This window comes from Manacus vitellinus, unplaced genomic scaffold, assembly GCF_001715985.3.
Source record: "Manacus vitellinus isolate BGI_N305 unplaced genomic scaffold, ASM171598v3 scaffold_12_pilon, whole genome shotgun sequence".
Lineage (NCBI taxonomy): Eukaryota > Metazoa > Chordata > Aves > Passeriformes > Pipridae > Manacus > Manacus vitellinus.
Genome location: NW_021938949.1, coordinates 4,151,398 through 4,169,942, shown reverse-complemented (window position 1 = coordinate 4,169,942; position 18,545 = coordinate 4,151,398). Strand labels below are relative to the sequence as shown.

The 18,545-nt window shown below is 51.4% G+C and overlaps 1 protein-coding gene across 1 annotated transcript; it reads left to right on the top strand.

Moving 5' to 3' along the window:
- The first annotated feature begins 671 nt into the window (after positions 1 to 671).
- Positions 672 to 11,591, top strand: KLHL40 (kelch like family member 40). Its single transcript, XM_008922393.4, has 6 exons — positions 672 to 2,083; positions 5,484 to 5,644; positions 7,488 to 7,595; positions 8,669 to 8,854; positions 9,457 to 9,603; positions 10,386 to 11,591. Exons 1-6 carry the CDS (start codon positions 938 to 940, stop codon positions 10,495 to 10,497), a joined length of 1,860 nt encoding a protein of 619 aa, XP_008920641.2. The 5' UTR covers positions 672 to 937; the 3' UTR covers positions 10,498 to 11,591.
- Positions 11,592 to 18,545: the final 6,954 nt, after the last annotated feature.

Here is an 18,545-nt window from a genome sequence, read left to right as displayed (position 1 = left end):
CACCATGTCAACCAGACCATAGCACTAAGTGCCACATCCAGTCTTTCCTTAAACACCTCCAGGGATGGGGACTCCACCACCTGCTGCAGGGAAAGAGAATCATCCCTCTCCCACAGTCCTCAAATCTCCTTCTTTAGTGAGACTTTTTAAGTAACTTCCAGCATAGGCCTCGTATCCCATACAGAGCTGTAAACAAACAGCCCTATCTCCATTTTCCACCCCCTTCCAGACTCCTGAAAAGTGACTCTAGAGGAGAATAAAGGACAAACCCGTGCAGCAAAGCATCCCTGGGAGGGAGCTGGCTGGAGCTGGGGATGCCACAAAGCCCACATAAGACGCTCCCTTAGCGCATCTTTCCAGCTTTGACTTCACGGTCTATTTTTAGCACGCAGCCAAAGGTTTGGCAGTTTGGGAGCAGCCCCTTTAGAGCTGTCGGGAGAAAGTCTCAGCGCTGCCATCCGTGACCCAGAGGGCAGATCTGGGTGTTTGATTCACCCCGAGGCCGTTCCCCAAGCGCGGGACGGGTCTCGCGCGCGTCCCCCGACAGCTCCCACTCCCCCCGCGGTGACTCACGAGCTGACAGACCCTTCCTGAATTACTGGGGCTGGAATTACAGCTGTTCCCCCAGGCCCCCCTCCCTTCCTCCTCGTCCTATGTGTCATATTAAAGGGTGATCGGCTTACACATGCTGCAGTATGGATTCCTTAAGCTCTGCAGCGCCGGGTCTATATATAAAGCCCTGCCCTGGAAGCTGAAGTACACAGACAGCTGCAGTAGTAGCAAGAGCTTTGCATTCCCGGTGTGCCATCGGTCTGGAAGCAAGGGAGGCTGAGAGCCCTGCTTTGAGCAAGTTTCTTTCCCAGGGGCTCAGATATATCCATAAATATATCTCTGTAAAAGAAGGACCGGGGGAAAGGACGAGCGGCCGCTCCTCGCCATGGGTTTGCCTCTTGATCAAGTGGAAGAATTGCGTCTCTACCAGCAAACTCTTCTCCAGGATGGGCTCAAAGACATGTTGGACCACAATAAGTTTCTGGACTGTGTCTTGAAAGTCAAAGGGAAGGAGTTTCCCTGCCACCGGCTGGTGCTGGCAGCCTGCAGCCCGTATTTCCGAGCCATGTTCCTCTCGGACATGGAAGAGAGCAAGAAGAGGGAGATAAGTTTGGAAGACGTCGATCCGGACGTCATGGGCAAGATCCTCCACTACATCTACACCTCGGAGCTGGAGATCACGGAGCAGAACGTGCAGGACATCTTCTCCGTGGCCAACATGTTCCAGATCCCCTCCATCTTCACCGTGTGCGTGTCCTTCCTGCAGAAGAGGCTGTGCCTCAGCAACTGCCTGGCCATCTTCCGGCTGGGGCTGATGCTGGACTGTGCCCGGCTGGCCGTGGCCGCTCGGGATTTCATCTGCGACCGCTTCGCGCTGGTCTCCCGCGACGAGGAGTTCTACCAGCTCTCCCCCGACGAGCTCATCGCCATCATCTCCAGCGACTCCCTCAACGTGGAGAAAGAGGAGACCGTCTTTGAAGTGGTGATGAAGTGGGTGGGGACCAAGGACTGCGAGAGCCGGCAGAAGGCCCTGCCTGTCGTCTTCGAGAGCATCCGCTTCCGCCTCATGCCCAACGACTACATCAGGGACCACGTGGAGAAGCACAACGTGGTGAAGTCCAGCCCCGAGCTCCTCAAGAAGCTGCAGATGGTGAAGGATGCCCAGAAAGGCAAATTCACTGTGGTGAAGAAGAAGAAAGTGAAGAAAACCAGTGAAAATCAAGCGAAGGATAACGTTGTCAACGGAGCAGTAGATGAGGAGGAAGACACGGAGGAGGACGCTCTCCCTGGGATCTTAAATGACACCATGCGCTTTGGGATGTTCCTCCAGGACCTTATTTTCATGGTGAGCGACAGTGGGGCAGTGGCCTATGATCCCAATGCCAACGAGTGCTATTTTGCCTCCCTGTCCACTCAAATCCCAAAGAACCACGTCAGTCTGGTGACCAGAGAGAATCAGATCTTCATTGTTGGAGGACTGTACTACAACGAGGACAGCAAGGAGGATCCCATGAGTTCCTACTTCCTACAGGTACTACCTTTTATCTTTCTGTTGTTTCTTGGACCACTTTGGAACACCACCAGCTTTTCTGTGTTGTCAGTAATATTCCTTGTCACGTGATGTTAGAATGAAAGTTTTAAGCGAAGGAGAAGCACCTGAGTTGCTTTACTAGAGATTCCTCTCCCTGTGTTTTTAAGGCAGATCCCACTGAGGGGTGCTTCGGGTAGTAGAGGAAGGAGGGTTGAAGGAGCAGGTAACAGGGACAAACTTTCATGATCCAAATCCTGAATAGGGCACTGTTTAGAGCAGAGAATTTGGTCCAGCCCTGCTTACCATGGGGCACATGGAGTAGAAGGTTAGTGGCACAAGGTCTGTGTTCTGCTTTGTATCCCTTGCATTCTCTGGTGATGAAACCCCTGGGAAACCCAAGAGTGATTCTACCAGGTGCCAGAAAACAAGAGCAGCAGCAGATACAGCCATGGAGCAAACACCTCAGGCACACAGGCTGTGCCCCTGCCTGCCAACATGTGCCCCATTTCTAGTGCTGCTCTTGCCCCTGGGGGTGGGTTTGTTCCAGCTCTCTCTGCACCTTGGTCATTTCCATCCTGTGAGGGGGAAACCACAGTGTGACATCTTTTGGGATAATCCACAAGGAAAGTGGCTGTTCCAGTTCAACAGTGACCAAAGCTGTGACTGGACTGAGCTGTGTACAGGCAACCTGAGCCCCAGCCTGGGCTGTGACCCAAGAGCACTTTCCCTGTAGACAGCAAACTCAAGGCACCCTTCCTGTTGACCCTGAAGAATCCAGGAAATCCTCTGCTCTTCCTCCCATACCCAGAAATCCTTCCTTTCTTCTCCATGGCTCACATCTTTTGGGAAAAAAAATAACATGTCCAGGCAGAAAGGGTAAAATGAGGGTAGTTCCCAAGCTGAGACATCCAGCCTTGATCCCTCCCTTGCCTTGTTGCATGGATAGGTCTGTCCATCTTCATCATGTGTGCAGGGACAGGCTTGTCCTCACCTGGAGAGGGTCAGGAGGCTGTGAAATAAGCTGGAGCTGAGTGAAGCCTGTGAAATAAGAAGCCAGCAGGAAGAACTCCCATCCCTAGAAAGCAGGATGGAGTGGGAAGGCTGTGGGAGTGCCAGGGATGTGCTGTTTGAGGCACAGCCCTTCACACTGGGCAATGGATGATGACAGAGGTGTGACCAACTCCATCTGTGCAGAAAAGGTAGATGGGTTGCTTTGTATTCAGCCCAAACCTGTGCCTAAAGATCAATGTTCCACCAGTCTGGTTGCTGCCCAGGCAAGGTAGTTCCTTGGAGCAGTGAAGGTCCACCTTGTCCTGGGTTATTTCAGCACAACTGAAACAAGCAGCTCAAGGGAAGGGATTTTTTCTTTCCCTTCAGTCACGCACTTGTGAGGCCACATCTGGCTGCTGTGTCCAGTGTGGGGCTCTCCAGCATGCAGGAGACACTGAGGTACTGGAATGGGTCAGCAGAGGCCACCAAGATGAGCAGGGCTGCAGAGCAGGAGGCAGAAGAAGAGGCTGAGCCTTGTGTGATGATCCTGGAGAAGGGGGAGGGAAGATCTCACTGGTGTCTGCAGCTCCCAATTTTGGGGAGACACGGAGGAGTGTTCCATACTCTCCTTGGATTTGCACAAAGGTGGGACAAGAGGCAATGGCCACTGGGCGCAGGAAGTGAAATATCAGCTTGCTGTGAGGAAAAATCTTCCCAAGGGGGGTGGAGTGGTACTGGAGCAGGGTCCAGAGAGGTCACAGAATCTCCATAGAATCATAGAATGGTCTGGGTTTGAAGGGATCTCAAAGATCATCCAGTTCCAACCCCCTTGCCATGGGCAGGGACACATTCCACTAGCCCAGGTTGCTCTGAGCTCCATCCAACCTGGCCTTAGACACTTCCAGTGGGGCAACATCCTTGGAAACACTTCATATTTGATAGCAAAAATCCCTGGTGAATCCCACTCTAACCCCAAAACTGAGCCTGCTTGAACATGGGGGCTGGATGAAAGACCCTTGGAAGTCCATTCAACCCGAAGTACTCTGTGGTTCTAAGCTGCCAACAGCAGGATTTCTACATTCAGCTCCCAGTTTACCACTGACTCAGTGGCAGAGGCTTTGGGCATCATGGGGGCATTTTTAGCTCCTTCCACACAAGAAGGGGACAGTGGTCCCTTCACACCTCACTGTGGCATCGGTTCTTGGGAGAGTCCTGGGCTTGGAGAGTGCCACCAGTTTGCAAAGGTGTCATTTATTGCATCAGTGTCGTTATGTAGTTCATGGTTCCTGTGTAAGGGTCTTTTGAGCCTATTTTTCAGCTGAAATGACAGATGTAGACAGGTACAAACCCTTGAACCACTGTGTAGCAGCTCCCTACACCTTCTGACTGTTTCTATCCTCCCCAGTTTCACATTCCTCCCCCTGAAGCCAGGACTGCCAGTTCAGGGATAGTTTAGATTTAAGGACAGGCACCAAAATATAAAAATGCTGATAAATCCCAGGGGCCTTGCAGATTTTGGCAGGAGCAAAACGATTCCATTGACATCTCAGATTGAAAAGGGTGTCCTTTCTTTGTCATTTCCGAGATTTATGAGTTGTAAACAATGCTGAGCCCATCAAGAAGGAGGAACTATCCTGATGGCTGAGCTGCTCGGGTTTGCACTATAAATAACACAAATGTGGACAACAGCTTCAAAGGAGACCAAAAACCACAGGCACCCAGCTGAGGCCAAGCTTTGGAGCCAACCCATCAGGCTGAAGCTCTTTGGCCTGAGCCCACAGCAAACAGCACTCCAGGCAGTGCAGCATCACAGCTTCATCTTGCAGAGTCCCACAGATTTGGCTGCAAGACATCCCTGCCTCCTCTGCTACCAAGCTGCATTAAAAATTTCTGCCCCAGTTTACGGTTCCCATCAAACCACAGCACTCAGAGAGCCCTTTCATATTTTTTTTTTCTGGTGGGGGGTGAGGCAATGATCTGCAGATGTCCAAGGATCTGGTGAGCTGATCCAGCAGCACTGTATGGACCAGCTCTCTCATCTATCAGATGGCTCTGACACACTGTAGGTGGTCAGAGGTGGGTGGGTCACAGGTTGGACTCTGTGGCCTCAGAGGTCTTTTCCAACCTTGATGATTCTGTGATTCTATAAAGTCAAGGCTTTGGTAAATAGAGCAGAACAAGTTCATGCTGGCCCGTCTCTTGCCATAAAAACATATATCACGTGGTACAAGACTTGGGTTTGCTCCAAGGTCTCCCATCCTGCCCCAGGTGGAAGGGCACAGGCACACTGTACCATGGGGTGACCAAGCAGCCCCTGGGGATGGACTTTGCCCTCAGCCTGTGGCCCCTGGCTTTTGCTAAGCAGAGGGGCTGGGTGATCACACACTAATGGCCATATGTTCCCTTCCAGTACGACCATCTGGACGCAGACTGGCTGGGGATGCCCCCCCTGCCCTCCCCTCGCTGCCTCTTCGGCCTGGGAGAGGCGGAAAACTCCATTTTTGTGGTCGGAGGGAAAGAACTGAAGGAGGGGGAGAAGACCCTGGACTCTGTGCTGTGCTACGACCGGCTGTGAGTGCCCACGGGCAGGGAGGGAGGGGGTGTGGAGGAGAAGGTGAAGCAGCTGCCTGAAAAATGACTCCAGGTCTCCAAGGGTCAAAAGGTTTTGGAGGCAGGGCTTGAACTCTTTATCTCAATACTGGGACCACTGGGACTGTCTTGAGCTGTGCCCTGGGGCCTGGAGCTGTCACACTCCAGCTGCTCCTCTTGTTGTGATTGAACCTCCTGGAGATGGAAGCTTTAATGGGGATGTTATGATATCAGGGAGTGATATCAGTAGATGCTCGTGTGAAGCCTGTACAGGAGGAGTTTTTCCCTCTGCTCTTGAAGGTTCAGTGGCATTCTCTGGGATCTCACCAGGAGTGGTTTGAACGGGAAAGTTGGTTTTTAAAATGTTCAGATGTGGCACTGAACGGCTCAACCTGATTGATGTCAGGTTTAATATCCGCTTATTTTTGGACAATGGGCTCTAATCCACGCTGGGTCATGAGCTTTATTAAAAGGCACCGTCCTGTTCTGCTCTCAGGAGACAGAAACATCCAAAGCCTGCCCCAACAGGAGGAGTAGGAGGTGTCAACAAGTCTTTATTTCATCTATATTTAGATGTGTGTGCTCCTAACTCTGTTTTTTAGGCAGAGGTTTGAAGCCAGTTTCATTCCCACAGAAAGGGGCATTCTCACAGAAAGCCCCTGCAGGCTCTGGGAAAGTGTGTGTCTGCCCCTGCTAAGTGCTCAGGGGGTGGTTTGAATATCCATTTGAAGCTGGTGGAGATGTGATCAGCACCACTTTATCTCTAGTATTCTTTGGTTGATATTATTCTGACATTGTTTTGATTGGCAGCAGCTGAACATGAGCCCATGTGTGCCCAAAAGGTGGGCAAAAAGGCCAGTGGCATCCTGGGCTGTATCAGGAATGGTGTGGCAGCGGGGCCAGGGAAGTGATTGTCCCCCTGTGCTGGGCACTGCTGAGGCACTTCAAATCTTGTGTTCAGTTTTGGGTCCTTCGTGACAAGAAAGATTGAGGTGCTGGAGCATGTCCAGAGAAGGGAACGGAGCTGGGGAAGGGTCTGGAGCACAGGTCTGATGACGAGCAGCTGAGGGGGCTGAGGGTGTCTAGACTGGAGAAAAGGAGGTTCAGGATGGACCTTCTTGCTCTGCACAGATCCCTGACAGGAGGGGGGAGCCAGGTGAGGGTCGGGCTCTGCTCCCAGGGAACAAGCGACACTATGACAGCAAATGGCCTCAAGTTGCACCAGGGGAGGTTTAGATCGGATATTAAGGAAAATTTCTGCACTAAAATAGCAGCCAGGCACTGGAACAGGCTGCCCAGGGCAGTGGTGGAGTCACCATCCCTGGAGGGTTTTAAAAAGCATGGTGATGTGTCACTTGGGGACATGGTTTAGGGATGGACTTGGTTTTAAATTTTTTCCATCATGCAGCTGGTAATGCTTGTAAATGAGGTGAGGTCCTGGGAAAAGTGGAGATGTGTGTCCACAAAGCTCAAGAGGAGGGAATACAGCAGAAAACAATAATTACCATAAATATTCTGCATATTTTATTTCCTTTTTTTTTTTTCCCAGGACCACAAAATTTACTGGATGAGCCTTATCTCATTGAATTCTATCTCATGATGTGTTTTTTTGGGGTTGTTCTGTGCAGAGCCAGAAGTCAGACTCGACGATCTTTGTGTGGGTCCCTTCCAGCTCAGGATATTCCATGATTCTATGGAAACCTCATATTTTTGAGGCTGAGTCAGGAGCTGTGCTCACATCTGAGTGGTGAAAGTGCCACTGTAGTGCTGTAGTGTCACCCAGCAAGCCACAAATCCCTTTGCCTCCCACCTTTCTCTGATCCAGGTCCTTCAAGTGGGGTGAAGCTGATCCCCTCCCCTACGCGGTCTATGGCCATGCTGTGGTGTCACACAAGGACCTTGTCTATGTCATCGGGGGCAAAGGAAGTGACAAGTAAGTCAAAAAAGCAAGAGGAATTCAAGGATTCACCTCCCGAAGGAGTGGGAGTGCAGAGCATGAGTTGGTACCTCCCCAACATGGGTTAAGGAGGGTGTGGGGGGGTGTGAGATGTGGATCCTTCACTCCCAGCTCACCTCTGTGCCTGCCTGCAGGCCTTCACAAGCCCCACAGGGACATCAGGGAGATGGCAGTGTCCTGGCAGGAGAGGGAATGTATTGCCCCATCCCTGGCCAGGCTGGGTGGTGCTTTAAGCAAACCTGGTCTGGTGGGAGGTGTCCCTCCCCATGGCTGGGGGGTTGGAATGAGATGAGCTTTAAAGATCCTTCCAATTTAAACTTTTTTTATGATCTAAGATCCTCTTTGCTCACAAAAAAAAATAAAAATGTCTCACTGGAGAGCAAGAAACCCCTTCACATTAAAGGTCTCCTCTCTTGGACCTGTGGAGCAGAGTGGTCCCAGCAGTCAAATCCAGAGGTCTATTTGCAACAGGAGTGTGAAACCTCACCCAGCCTGCCCCACATCCTGCCCTCCTGCAGGAGACAGGCTCAAGCAGGAGAAACCCCTCTTGGGTAGCATTGCAGGGCGCGAGTGTGACCATTTGCAGGGCAAATATGCCATAATTCGGGACAAATAGGAAGGATTGTGGTCTGAAAGGTGTGAACGTGCCTCTACTCACCCCTCACTCCACCAGTCTGGGGACAGGGACGTTACTGATGATATTTCACAGCATCAGGGTGGATCAGGAGCACTGGAACACTGTCTGAATGGCTGTGTGTGAGCTCCTGAGGGGCTCTTGGCTACACGGACCCATATCCAGGGTTGTGAGCACGTGTGGATCTTTCAGGACTCCCACCCAAAGTGGGCACAGTAGGAGGGGATATGTTACACACACGAGTGATGACTCCAGGCATGGACACCCCAAGTGTCCTCCATTTGTGCTGATGTGGAGCAAAACCCTCTCTAGAGACCCCACGTTCTTTCCAGCAGACACCCCAAAACTCCTGCAGGGCAAAACCCACCCCTTGGCGGGCGATTGACGCTCCTTTTCCCCTCTCACCTTTCTCCAGGAAGTGCCTGAAGAAGATGTGTGTCTACAACCCATCCAAGTTTGAGTGGAAGGACATGGCTCCCATGAAAACTGCCCGCTCCTTGTTCGGGGCCACCGTGCACAAGGACAAAATCTACGTGGCCGCCGGTGTGACCGACTCCGGCTTGACCAGCTCGGTGGAAGTCTATGACATTGCCACCAACAAGTAGGTCCTGAGCACACCTCGGGGTGTGGTTACACCAGGAGCAGCTGCAGGTGTACATTGACCAACTTAAAGCTGTTCTGGAGTCTGCCTGTGACTGCTGATTGCAGTTCCTCCAGTCTGTGTGTCATGGCAGGGGAGCTGGAAATAGATAATCTTTGAGGTCCCCTCCAAACCAAACCAGGGTCTAGGATTCCTCAGAGAGCTGGGCATCACCAGTGTCGCTGTGGTTGGGCTGTGGATCATCTCAGGCTCATCTTTAAAGTGGTTTCACCAACTGGTGCCATCCCTGCAGGGCTGTAGCTTCCTCCTGGCAGCTTCACCCAACGCAATAAACTCTCTGATTTTGGGTGGCTCTTGCAGCACTGGGACATTCTCCCAGCACTGGGACATTCTGCTCCATGCCCAATGTGCTTCACAGGCCATGTGCTCAATGCACAATGAAGCTGAACCGTGATGATGGAAACAGCTGTCCCTAAAACCAGCCAGGGTACGATCCCATCCCACGCAGACCTGCACAAGTTAACCTGTGAACTCAGTTGCTGATTCCTGATTTGTGGGGGTAGCCAGGCTGCTCTGACATGTCCCCTCTCCTGATGTGGCAGGTGGGACACGTTCACAGAGTTCCCCCAGGAGCGCAGCTCCGTCAGCCTGGTCAGCCTGTCTGGGGTGCTCTACCTGCTCGGAGGGTTCGCCACGGTGGAGACGGAGTCGGGAGAGCTGGTGCCAACGGAGCTCAACGATGTTTGGAGGTGATGGTCTTCCCCAGGGCTGTCCAAGGGAGCATGGGAGGGACGTTAGTGATGGAACAGACGGTTTCTGTCTTTCTGGGTGCCGTCAGTGTGAGACAGAGGTTGTGACCCCAGCACAAAGCTGCAGGCTCAGCGCGGGGTCTCTGGGTGGGGAGTTTGCCCTGTGCTGTGCTGGAGGGCACGCTGGGGAGCTCAGTGATCTCTCCCAGCCTCAAACAGCAACTCACCAGGGAAAACTCTTCCTTTGGCTTTGTTGCTGAGTTGACATTTCGCCTGGAGGTGGTTCCAGCCTCCCCTTTGGTGTGGAGCAGCATCTGTGTGATGCATCCTCTCCCTGGGAACAGCCAGTGCTGGGGCTGGGGAGCAGATAGTCCTGGCTGGGAAGCAGATAGTGTTACATGTGAGCAGAGAAGAGGGCAGGAAGCACTCTGTGACAGCTGCTCACACAGCATTAGCTGCTCCTGTCCCTCACATCGGTGCTGCAGCACCCTCAGCAGGAACCCGCTGTCCTTCACAGTGGATGTTCCATCTTGGTGCCACCAAAACATTTCCAAATGAAAAAAATACCCTCTTCCCTGTGAGACCAGGTGCTGACATCCACATTCCCAGCCTGGCATATACAAACCAGGGCTGAAAGTCCCCACGCAGCCCCCACAAGATTCCTGCGGCCAAATAATACCTGTGGGGTGTCACACCCTGCACCGGGGCTCCCACCACTGTGGAGAGCAGCTGAAAGGAGGGAGAGGAGACACCTTCCTCACTGTAACTCTGTCTCTCCCCAGGTATGATGAGGAGCAGAAGAAGTGGGAAGGGGTTCTCCGGGAGATCCAGTACGCCTCCGGTGCCACATTCCTCCCCGTGCGCCTCAACGTCTTGCGTCTCACAAAGATGTAGGGATTTGTCATTTTTCCATGGGGGGAGTCTGGGGCAAGGAGGGATGGGGGGGAGAGAGGTGATGTTTGTCAGGGATGTGGTGTCTGGATGCTGTGTAGGACATTGCATCTGTGATTGGGACTTTTTTACTTAGATGGGAAACGGGGGAACGATCCTGAAACACTGTGGGAATTTGAAGATGCTCTCAAGGTGATTAGAGGAGGGATCTGGAGCCTGGAAGGAGCTGGGAGAGGCTGAGGAAAACAGAGCAATGAGTTATTCCTGTCTCTGTAGACAGGACAAATGGAAGTTTCAATTCCTTCTTCATGTTTTTCCCCATCTTTTCGCTGTTACACCTCCCTTACCAGGCAGAAAGCAGGTCCCAGTGGACTCAGTTAACATTCCCCAGGGAAAAGGGCCTATAAAATATTTCCCCACGGTGCTAGAGCCCCCCTTGGAGAGGAGAAGGAAGGGTCAAAGTCAAGTGGTACAGGAGAGTCCTGGAAGGAATTTGATGAGTCCCTGAGTGATGAGGGTTGTTGGGATGAGACAGTTAAAAGGAACGAGCATGCGAGCAGCAGAAATGCTCTGAAAGTTGCAGTGAGAAGAAAACAGTCAAGTAATCCTAGTTCCTTGCCTCCACTTTGACTTTGGAGTGAAGAGAGGCCGGGAGCTGAGTCTGTAGGAGGGGAGGAGTCGTGCAAGTAGTAGGGTGGGAAAGGGGGAGAGATGGGCAGGGGAGGCCCTCTGTGCTCATCTCCAGCCTTTTGCCTTCCTCATCTTCAATCCCAGATCACAATGTCCTCACCTGTGGATGGACAAGTGCTGGTTTTTTTTAGGGAAAGGTTTTATATTTTTGCTGTTTCTCTCTTCTTTTTAATGGTCAAACCTTTTTTTTTTTAAGAGTATTTCATTTTGCAGATGTGTTTGGCTCAAAGAGAGCTTCCTACAAGTGAAAAATGCATATTTATCTTAAAGTTATCCATAATGGTGTTTTGATAGAAACACTACCGTACTGGCAGCAGGACAAAGATCTGCTAGAGCAAAGATCTCCTGATGCCCACACCACCTGATCAGTGGTTCATTTGAAAATAAATGTGACTATTTCAAAAGAAGTCCCCTGTGTTTGTGTGTTGGGAGAGCTGAAACTGAACGTTCACAGCAACCAAAGACCAAACAAAAGTTGTGATGAACACACCCAGCCCCATCTCTTATTGTGCTTATTTTCCCCCATTTGAAAGCTGAAACTTTAGCTTTGTATCCTTAAAGATCTTTTTTACGGATACAAGGACTAGAAACTTACCTAGGACTAGAAGGTAGTTGGATATCTACAGGGACAGACTGAGAGGAAACAGCCTCAAGTTGTGCCAGGTTTAAATTGGATATCAGGGGAAAAAAATTCGCAGAAAGGGTTGTAAAGCATTGAAACAGGCTGCCCAGGGAAGTGGTGGAGTCACTATCCCTGGAAGTGTTCAAAAAATACTTGGATATGGCACTTCAGGACATGGATTAATGGTGAACATGGTGGTGGTGTTGGGCTGATGACGATGATCTTAAAGGTCTTTTCCAACCTTAATGATTCCATGATACTGTGATCTCATGATACCATGAACAGGGGTGATAATCAATAATAAAAAGAAATTAAAAAAAAAAAAAAGAACAAATACAAACCTTTCAAAATAATTCCCTCAAAGTGGTATGAAAATTCTAGTGTTACAGATCATACCTGGCTCATTCAACTGGCTCAAAACGTAGGCATGGAGAAGCTAAAACATGTTTGGAAGGAAAGAGAAGTGAAGCGACCAGAGAGAGCCTTGTCCTGGTTTCATTTTAAGGATTTAAAAAAGTTACAGGATAAGCTCCTTAGAGGACAATCACATCAGAACAGTAATGAAGTCTTTTCACAAGAAAAAGAAATCCAAGGTGACTGGCTGTCACAAAATAGCTTTAAAGAAAAAAAAAAAGCAACAAAAACCCTTGAAACAATCAAATGTGTGAAAAATGCATCGCAAAAAAAATTAAACACCTTCTGCCCTGCTCTGCAGAAACTCCTGTGGACAACTCCCAAGCTAATTAAAGATCAATCTTCCAAATAGCTTGTGGCAGAAAAGAAAAATTAAGAAGAATTTAAAAAAAAATAATCCCTGCATAGAATAACAATTTTTAAGGTCATTTATTGCGGTGGCAGGTACGTCCTACTTGGGACTGGACACCCACACCATCCCTGGAATTGTTCAAGGAACGAGTGGATGTGGCACTCTGTGCTCTGGTTTGGCTGACAAGGTGGGGATTAGTCAAAGGTTGGACTCCATGACCTTGGAGGTCTTTTCCAACCTTAATGATTCCATGACCTTTGCTTCAGCTCTCCTTGCTGGATGCAGACTGGGAAGCTGTTGACCCTGGATCCTAAGAGAGGGTTAATCCCCATTCACCTGCTGCTGATGTTTCTTGGGTCTCCTGGGGGAAATCTGGGCCCTCTGAAGCCAATGGGAGAATGTTGAGCTTCCATGGGTTGTTATGCTGTGGTCCTTTATAAAAGGCTTGAGAAGTTGCAAATAAAACAGGTCCCCATCCTTGGTTGCTCACCTCACACCCCTCCATCAGGAACACAGGCAATGGGAGCTTGGTGCTCCCATGTGGTTCACATCCATCATAAAGCTGTGGAGATGCCACCGCTGGCACAGGGCAGCAAACCATAAAAGGAGAAGTAGCTGTTGCATGAAAGGACCCAGAAGAGTTTGAAATATCCCATTGCTTGAGCAACCAGGGCCAAATCTCAGCAGGTGCAAGCCAGTGTTGGCCCAAGGAAGGAGGGAAAGCTGGACATCACCAAGCAAAATTTGGCCTGGAGATGTTCCTTCCACCTCTCCAATAAGCTGTATCAGTCCAAAGGCAATCACAGATAAGAAATGCCACCAGGAATGCTCAGACAGGTGTCAGTCCTTGCTGCTATCTGGTGTTTTCCAGGCTCAGATGCAACAACTCCAGTGGTACAGGTCCGCCACGGGTATCTTCAGCAGCAAAGGAGTAGGTACATCCAAAGGGTGAAGGAAAATCATCTCTTCTTCCATTAGTTTCCCAATATCAGTGCTGGTGGTGCTGGTGAGGTTCCCACCTCTCCAGTTTAAGCTAATAAAGGCACTAGATGCTTTTGGATGGGCTCCTTGGTTTCTCCACTGCCAATAGAGGAGCTCAGAGAGCCCCAGCTCACAGTTCACACAAACCTCATGGAGCCAAGTAGGACCCAGGAGCTCAGCCCTCAGCCCTATAACACCTGTAATCCCTGAACCCCTTCCACTACCCCTTCACCACCCTTCCCTGAAAAGCTATTTTTTTCTTGGCCCCACAACAGTCTAGTTGTCTCACACACACCTCCCACCAAGCCCAACACACAGTCTACACATGTGAAGCAGTGGCAGTGGTCAACATTCCATAGGAAGCCCATCCTGCCTGTCTCCAACTCCGCACACAATTGCCTGAAGAAAAGGCTTTCAAAAGAACAAAAAAAAAAATAATAATAAAAATATATATATATATATAAGAAGGCAAAGCAAAAGCAAAATTAAGGTAACAAAGAGAGTGGTGGATCTTTAGGTTTTCTTTTATAAAAGACAAATCGTTTATTGATTCAGTCCTTCCACTTGCAACCTCTTTGGTAACAGTCATAACACTTCCAGACTGGGAGAACGCAGTGGAAAGGCCCAGTTCTGACCTCTCACCAGTTTCAGAGCTCAGCAAGCCCTGAGATGCGCCTCGGTGAGAGGCCAGAAGCAGGTTTCAAAGCGTGGCCAAGGACGTGGCTTTGAGGGACAGCCCAGCCCAGCCCACCCTACCGTGACTCGCTGCGCTCGTGGGCGGCCCAGAGAGAGCAGCCCCGGCACCCCCAGGCAGAAGGTGGCTCGGGATGGGGATGGCTGGCTGTGAGCCGTGCCCTGGAAGGTGGCTTTGATGAACCTCTTGGGACCTCCTGGACACTGGCCAGCGGGGCCCTCGACGAAGCAAGACTCGCCCGTTCCTGCGGTAGACAACGCCTCGCCTCAGCTGGCCCCGCGGCGATGGACTGATCCAACCACCTCAGCCTCCCCCTCCTCACACCATCCCAAAGAGAGTAATTGCTGTACTTGGAGTTAAAGATAAACATATATTGATTACACATGGTCATTAAAAAAAAAAAAAAAAGAGATAATAATAATAATAATAATAATAATAATAATACATTTCCTAGAACATTACTTAAGACGCTTCCGAAAAGCGCCCGAGCTTCCCCATCCCCTCCCCGCCTTCCCTTATCTATACAGAATAAAGTGCTTCATTTAGTTTGTTCACACTAGTAGAGCCACCAATACACTCTTTAACTTGGCATGTTTGGGCAACCGATACTGAATGCCGGAAAAATAATACAGAGCCAAACACCAGGCATGAGAAACTAGTTTTGAGGCAAGTGCTTGGGGTTTCATTCGTTTCCTTCAAGTTCCATGCTACTGAGGTTGTTCTCATTCCTATTTTTTAGCTTTTTTTTTTCTTCTTCCTTTTTTTTTTTTTTTTAACTATTATTTTCTTCCTTTGCAAGTCCGACCCAACTCCCGTCGTGGTTCCGTGTCACCGGGCAGGGCTGCGTGTGGGGAAGCTCTCGCCGTCCGTGCGAACAAGGGGCGTCTGTCTGTCCGTCCTTCCCTCCCTCCCAGCTTCGGGCAAACCAAGAGTTCACTCAGTGGAGTTGTCTAGCAGCGGATGCTCATCTCTATTGCACTGTCACAGCCATTCCCACCCGTCCGTCCGTCTGTCTGTCCGTCCCACCGCGCCGGGGTTATGGCTGTGGTCCGTAGGGCCAGCCGCGCCTCACGGGGGGGTGAGGCCAACTGGTCTGTGCTACCAGGCTCCTGGGATACATAAAACCAAAAACAAACAAAAAAAAAAGGACCCTCCCCACATGACTCCCTCCCTCCCCAAAAGTTCAAACGAAGGGGTGAGGGGGGGAAACAAAAGAAAAAACAAATCCCGACCCAGAGGGGCGTGGGTGCGTGGGAGGAGTCGCCGGCTGGACGTTGAACTGCTTCGTGGAAAACAAGCCCCTCTCCACCCTCGCGGTCTTGCCGGAGAAGGGGTGTGAGAGATTAAGGTGCAAGAGTTAAAAATTAAAGTAAAAATAAAAAAAAAGAATTTAAAAAAAAAAAAAATAAAGTAAAACGCAAAAAGCTTGAGAGCGACGGACCCGACTCCTCTGCCTCCTGCCCCGTCCAAGCCCAGCTGGTGCAACGGGGGCCGGCTGGGATGGATCTGGGATGGATCCGGGACGGACGAGGCGCTGCGGGAGCGACTTGTCTGAGCTCTTAGTACTCTAATGAAAACCAGACATGGAGACACACTGGGGCTGAGTAAGGGTGTAGACAAAAGGGCTCAGAGGCCTTGTAGGACTCCTGGGAACTGCCCGGGCCTTGGAGAGGGGAGGGAGCAGCAGGGATCTGGTTCTCCAAAGTGCTGTGTGCATGGTCACATCTCGACGTCTCCAAGTGGCTCTCGGAGGGGATGGGGCATGGCTGGGATCAGTCACTGGGCTCTCCGCTGGGCTTCCACCCTCAGTGAAGTGCTCTCGTCTCACAGAGATGTCCAAGGGGGGCAGGTCCTCACTGGGAGAGGATGAACTGGGGCAGGAACAGGGAAAGCCACCTCCAGGTGAGTGGTACAAGGGAGCAGATGTTGGCGTGGGTGTTTACTTGTGGGGGAGAAGTCTATCAGCCAGGCAGACCATCCAAGCCCTCAGGGCAGAGTGCTCCCATCCTATCTCGAGGCTGAGCATGAAGGAAAAGAGGCACAGGGAAGCCTAAGGGGGATCTGGGAGGCAGTAGAGGAGGAGACAGCATGGACCACTCCAACACCTGCACAAGTATCACTGAATGCTTCTCTAAAACAATCATCTCCCAGACTGGATAGTGGTCCCTTCAGAAAGCCAATGGCCCCAAGAGCTAAGTGCCCCCATCCCTCATGGGTCTGTGTTTGGGAAGGCTTTGCACCATTCCAAGGAGCCCCAGAGTTATGGAGGACAGCAGCGAAGCCTCTGGAACCCACTGAGAAGGTCGATATGGAGAAGCAGCTCTGCCATAGCAACCTCCTTTTGCTCGAAGCAGATGGAGATGGGGGTGAGCTCACTGGTACTGAGTGAGGTGCTGGGGGATCCACGGGATCCCAGCCAACATGGGGATCAAAAGCAATCTGTTGTTCCAAAATGCCAACATCCACAAGAGCAGCCAGCTTCCCCGAGATGCCAGGCATGGTGGGCACCACTCAGCACGAGGGCACAGCACTCGGCTGACCCATCACCTCAAAGAGCACTCAGCACAACAGCAGAAGCTCCCCTGTCCTGTCCCTGCCAGGCTCCTGCATGTCCCTGGTCAGCAGAGCCCCTGAGCAGGGAGCTGACTCCTCCCATCCCTGCAGGGGCAGCCTCAATGCTGCCCAAGTGCTTTGCTGATTTGGTCCAGGAGGTGAAGCACCAAGACCTTTCACATAGCCTGGTGTGGCTCGTTATCCCCAGTGCTCTGCTGTCACCCAGAGCAAGGTGCAAATCAGAGCTCCTGCAACCCACTCAGGGACCTCTCTTCCTTCTTGCTTACCAAGAGCTCTGCTCACCACCTCCTCCATGACCTGATCTGTGTCCGTATTTGACCCCAATTCTGGCCTTGGGAGCAAGGAGTCAGCTGCAACACACCCCACCTCTCTACCTGTGCTGGGTGCTCTCTGGCCCCAAAGGGGGCACTTCCCCAGGCAAGGAGACCATACAACTGTGGCCAGGCTGATATGTGACACTCTGGAGCAGAGCAAAGCAGTGAGAAACCCAGCTGGGACCCCAGTGTCCAACAAAAAGGTGACAGCAAAGCCTTCCTCTTCTCTGCCATGAAGCCAGGCATATTATTCCTAAGTGAAACCAAAGACCAGCTCAACTTCAGCAACTTCAACTAACCAACACTTCAGGGCATCACCAAAACAACCACAGCCCTCACTGGTCCCCTCTGGTCCCCCCAAACCAGGGCAGGGCAACAGATACCAAACCCACAAGGAGAGGCCAATCTTAGGAGAACAATGTAGGCAACAAGCTGGAGGATGGGACATTGTCACCCGGCTGAAGGAGGTCTTGCTTTAGCTCCAGACCTTGCAACGGGACCCAACCTGGAGCTCACCCACCACTCAGGGGTTATTCGAATTTTTAAGGCACTATTCTGGGCCGATTCTGCCGAGGAATGGCAGCGTCCTGCTCCTCTGTCCCAGGCCACCCTCCCGCTGGTCCCGAAGCCATCTGAGCTCTCCCAGGGACAGCTCGCCAACTCCAGAGCATCCCCAGGAGCCCAGCTCCCTCTGGGATTAGCAGAAAGGGCACACTGGAGCCCAACACACTTAGGGCACCCCAAAACTGAACTGGCAGCGAGCTGCAGATGCCCCGAGATGCAACGTGGGTGTTTGTGCTTTTGCCTACGGAGGAGGAAAACCTGGCACAGGGAAGGAAGATGTGGTGAGGGCTGCTAAGGAGAGCATGCTGATGGTTTTCCAATGGGGACATCCGGGCTCCTCCATGGTGCCCACCTCTCAGCCTGGTGGGAGAAGAGCCTGATTTGAAAGACCAGCTTTACAGTACAGGGATTCAAGCACCACTAACTGGATTTCAGCTTAGAAATATCGATGCACCGGCAGGAATTCTTTCTCTCAACGCCAGATATAAGGGCATCCTGCTCCTCCCAGCCCCGCCAGCATCCCAGGACAAAGATGGAGCTGGAGATGAAGCAGAGAGTGACAGCTTTTACCTACACCCTTACGGACGGACAGTGGTTCCCCCCCAACACCCACGCTTCTCTGGAGGGGCCTCTTCCTGCTCCCCCTTTCTGCGGAGGATGACGGGTGAGAAAAAGGAATAAAAACCCAAAACAACCCCAAAACGAGGAGGAAGGGGGTGGGTAGAGAGCAAGCAAAGCCTCGTCTCCCCGGGGGGGAGGCGTTCCCGAAGGGCAGAGCAGTCCGTGCAGGCGCATGGCCGGGGTGGGGGGCACCTAATTGTTGTTGGAATTTATCCTCCCCGCGGG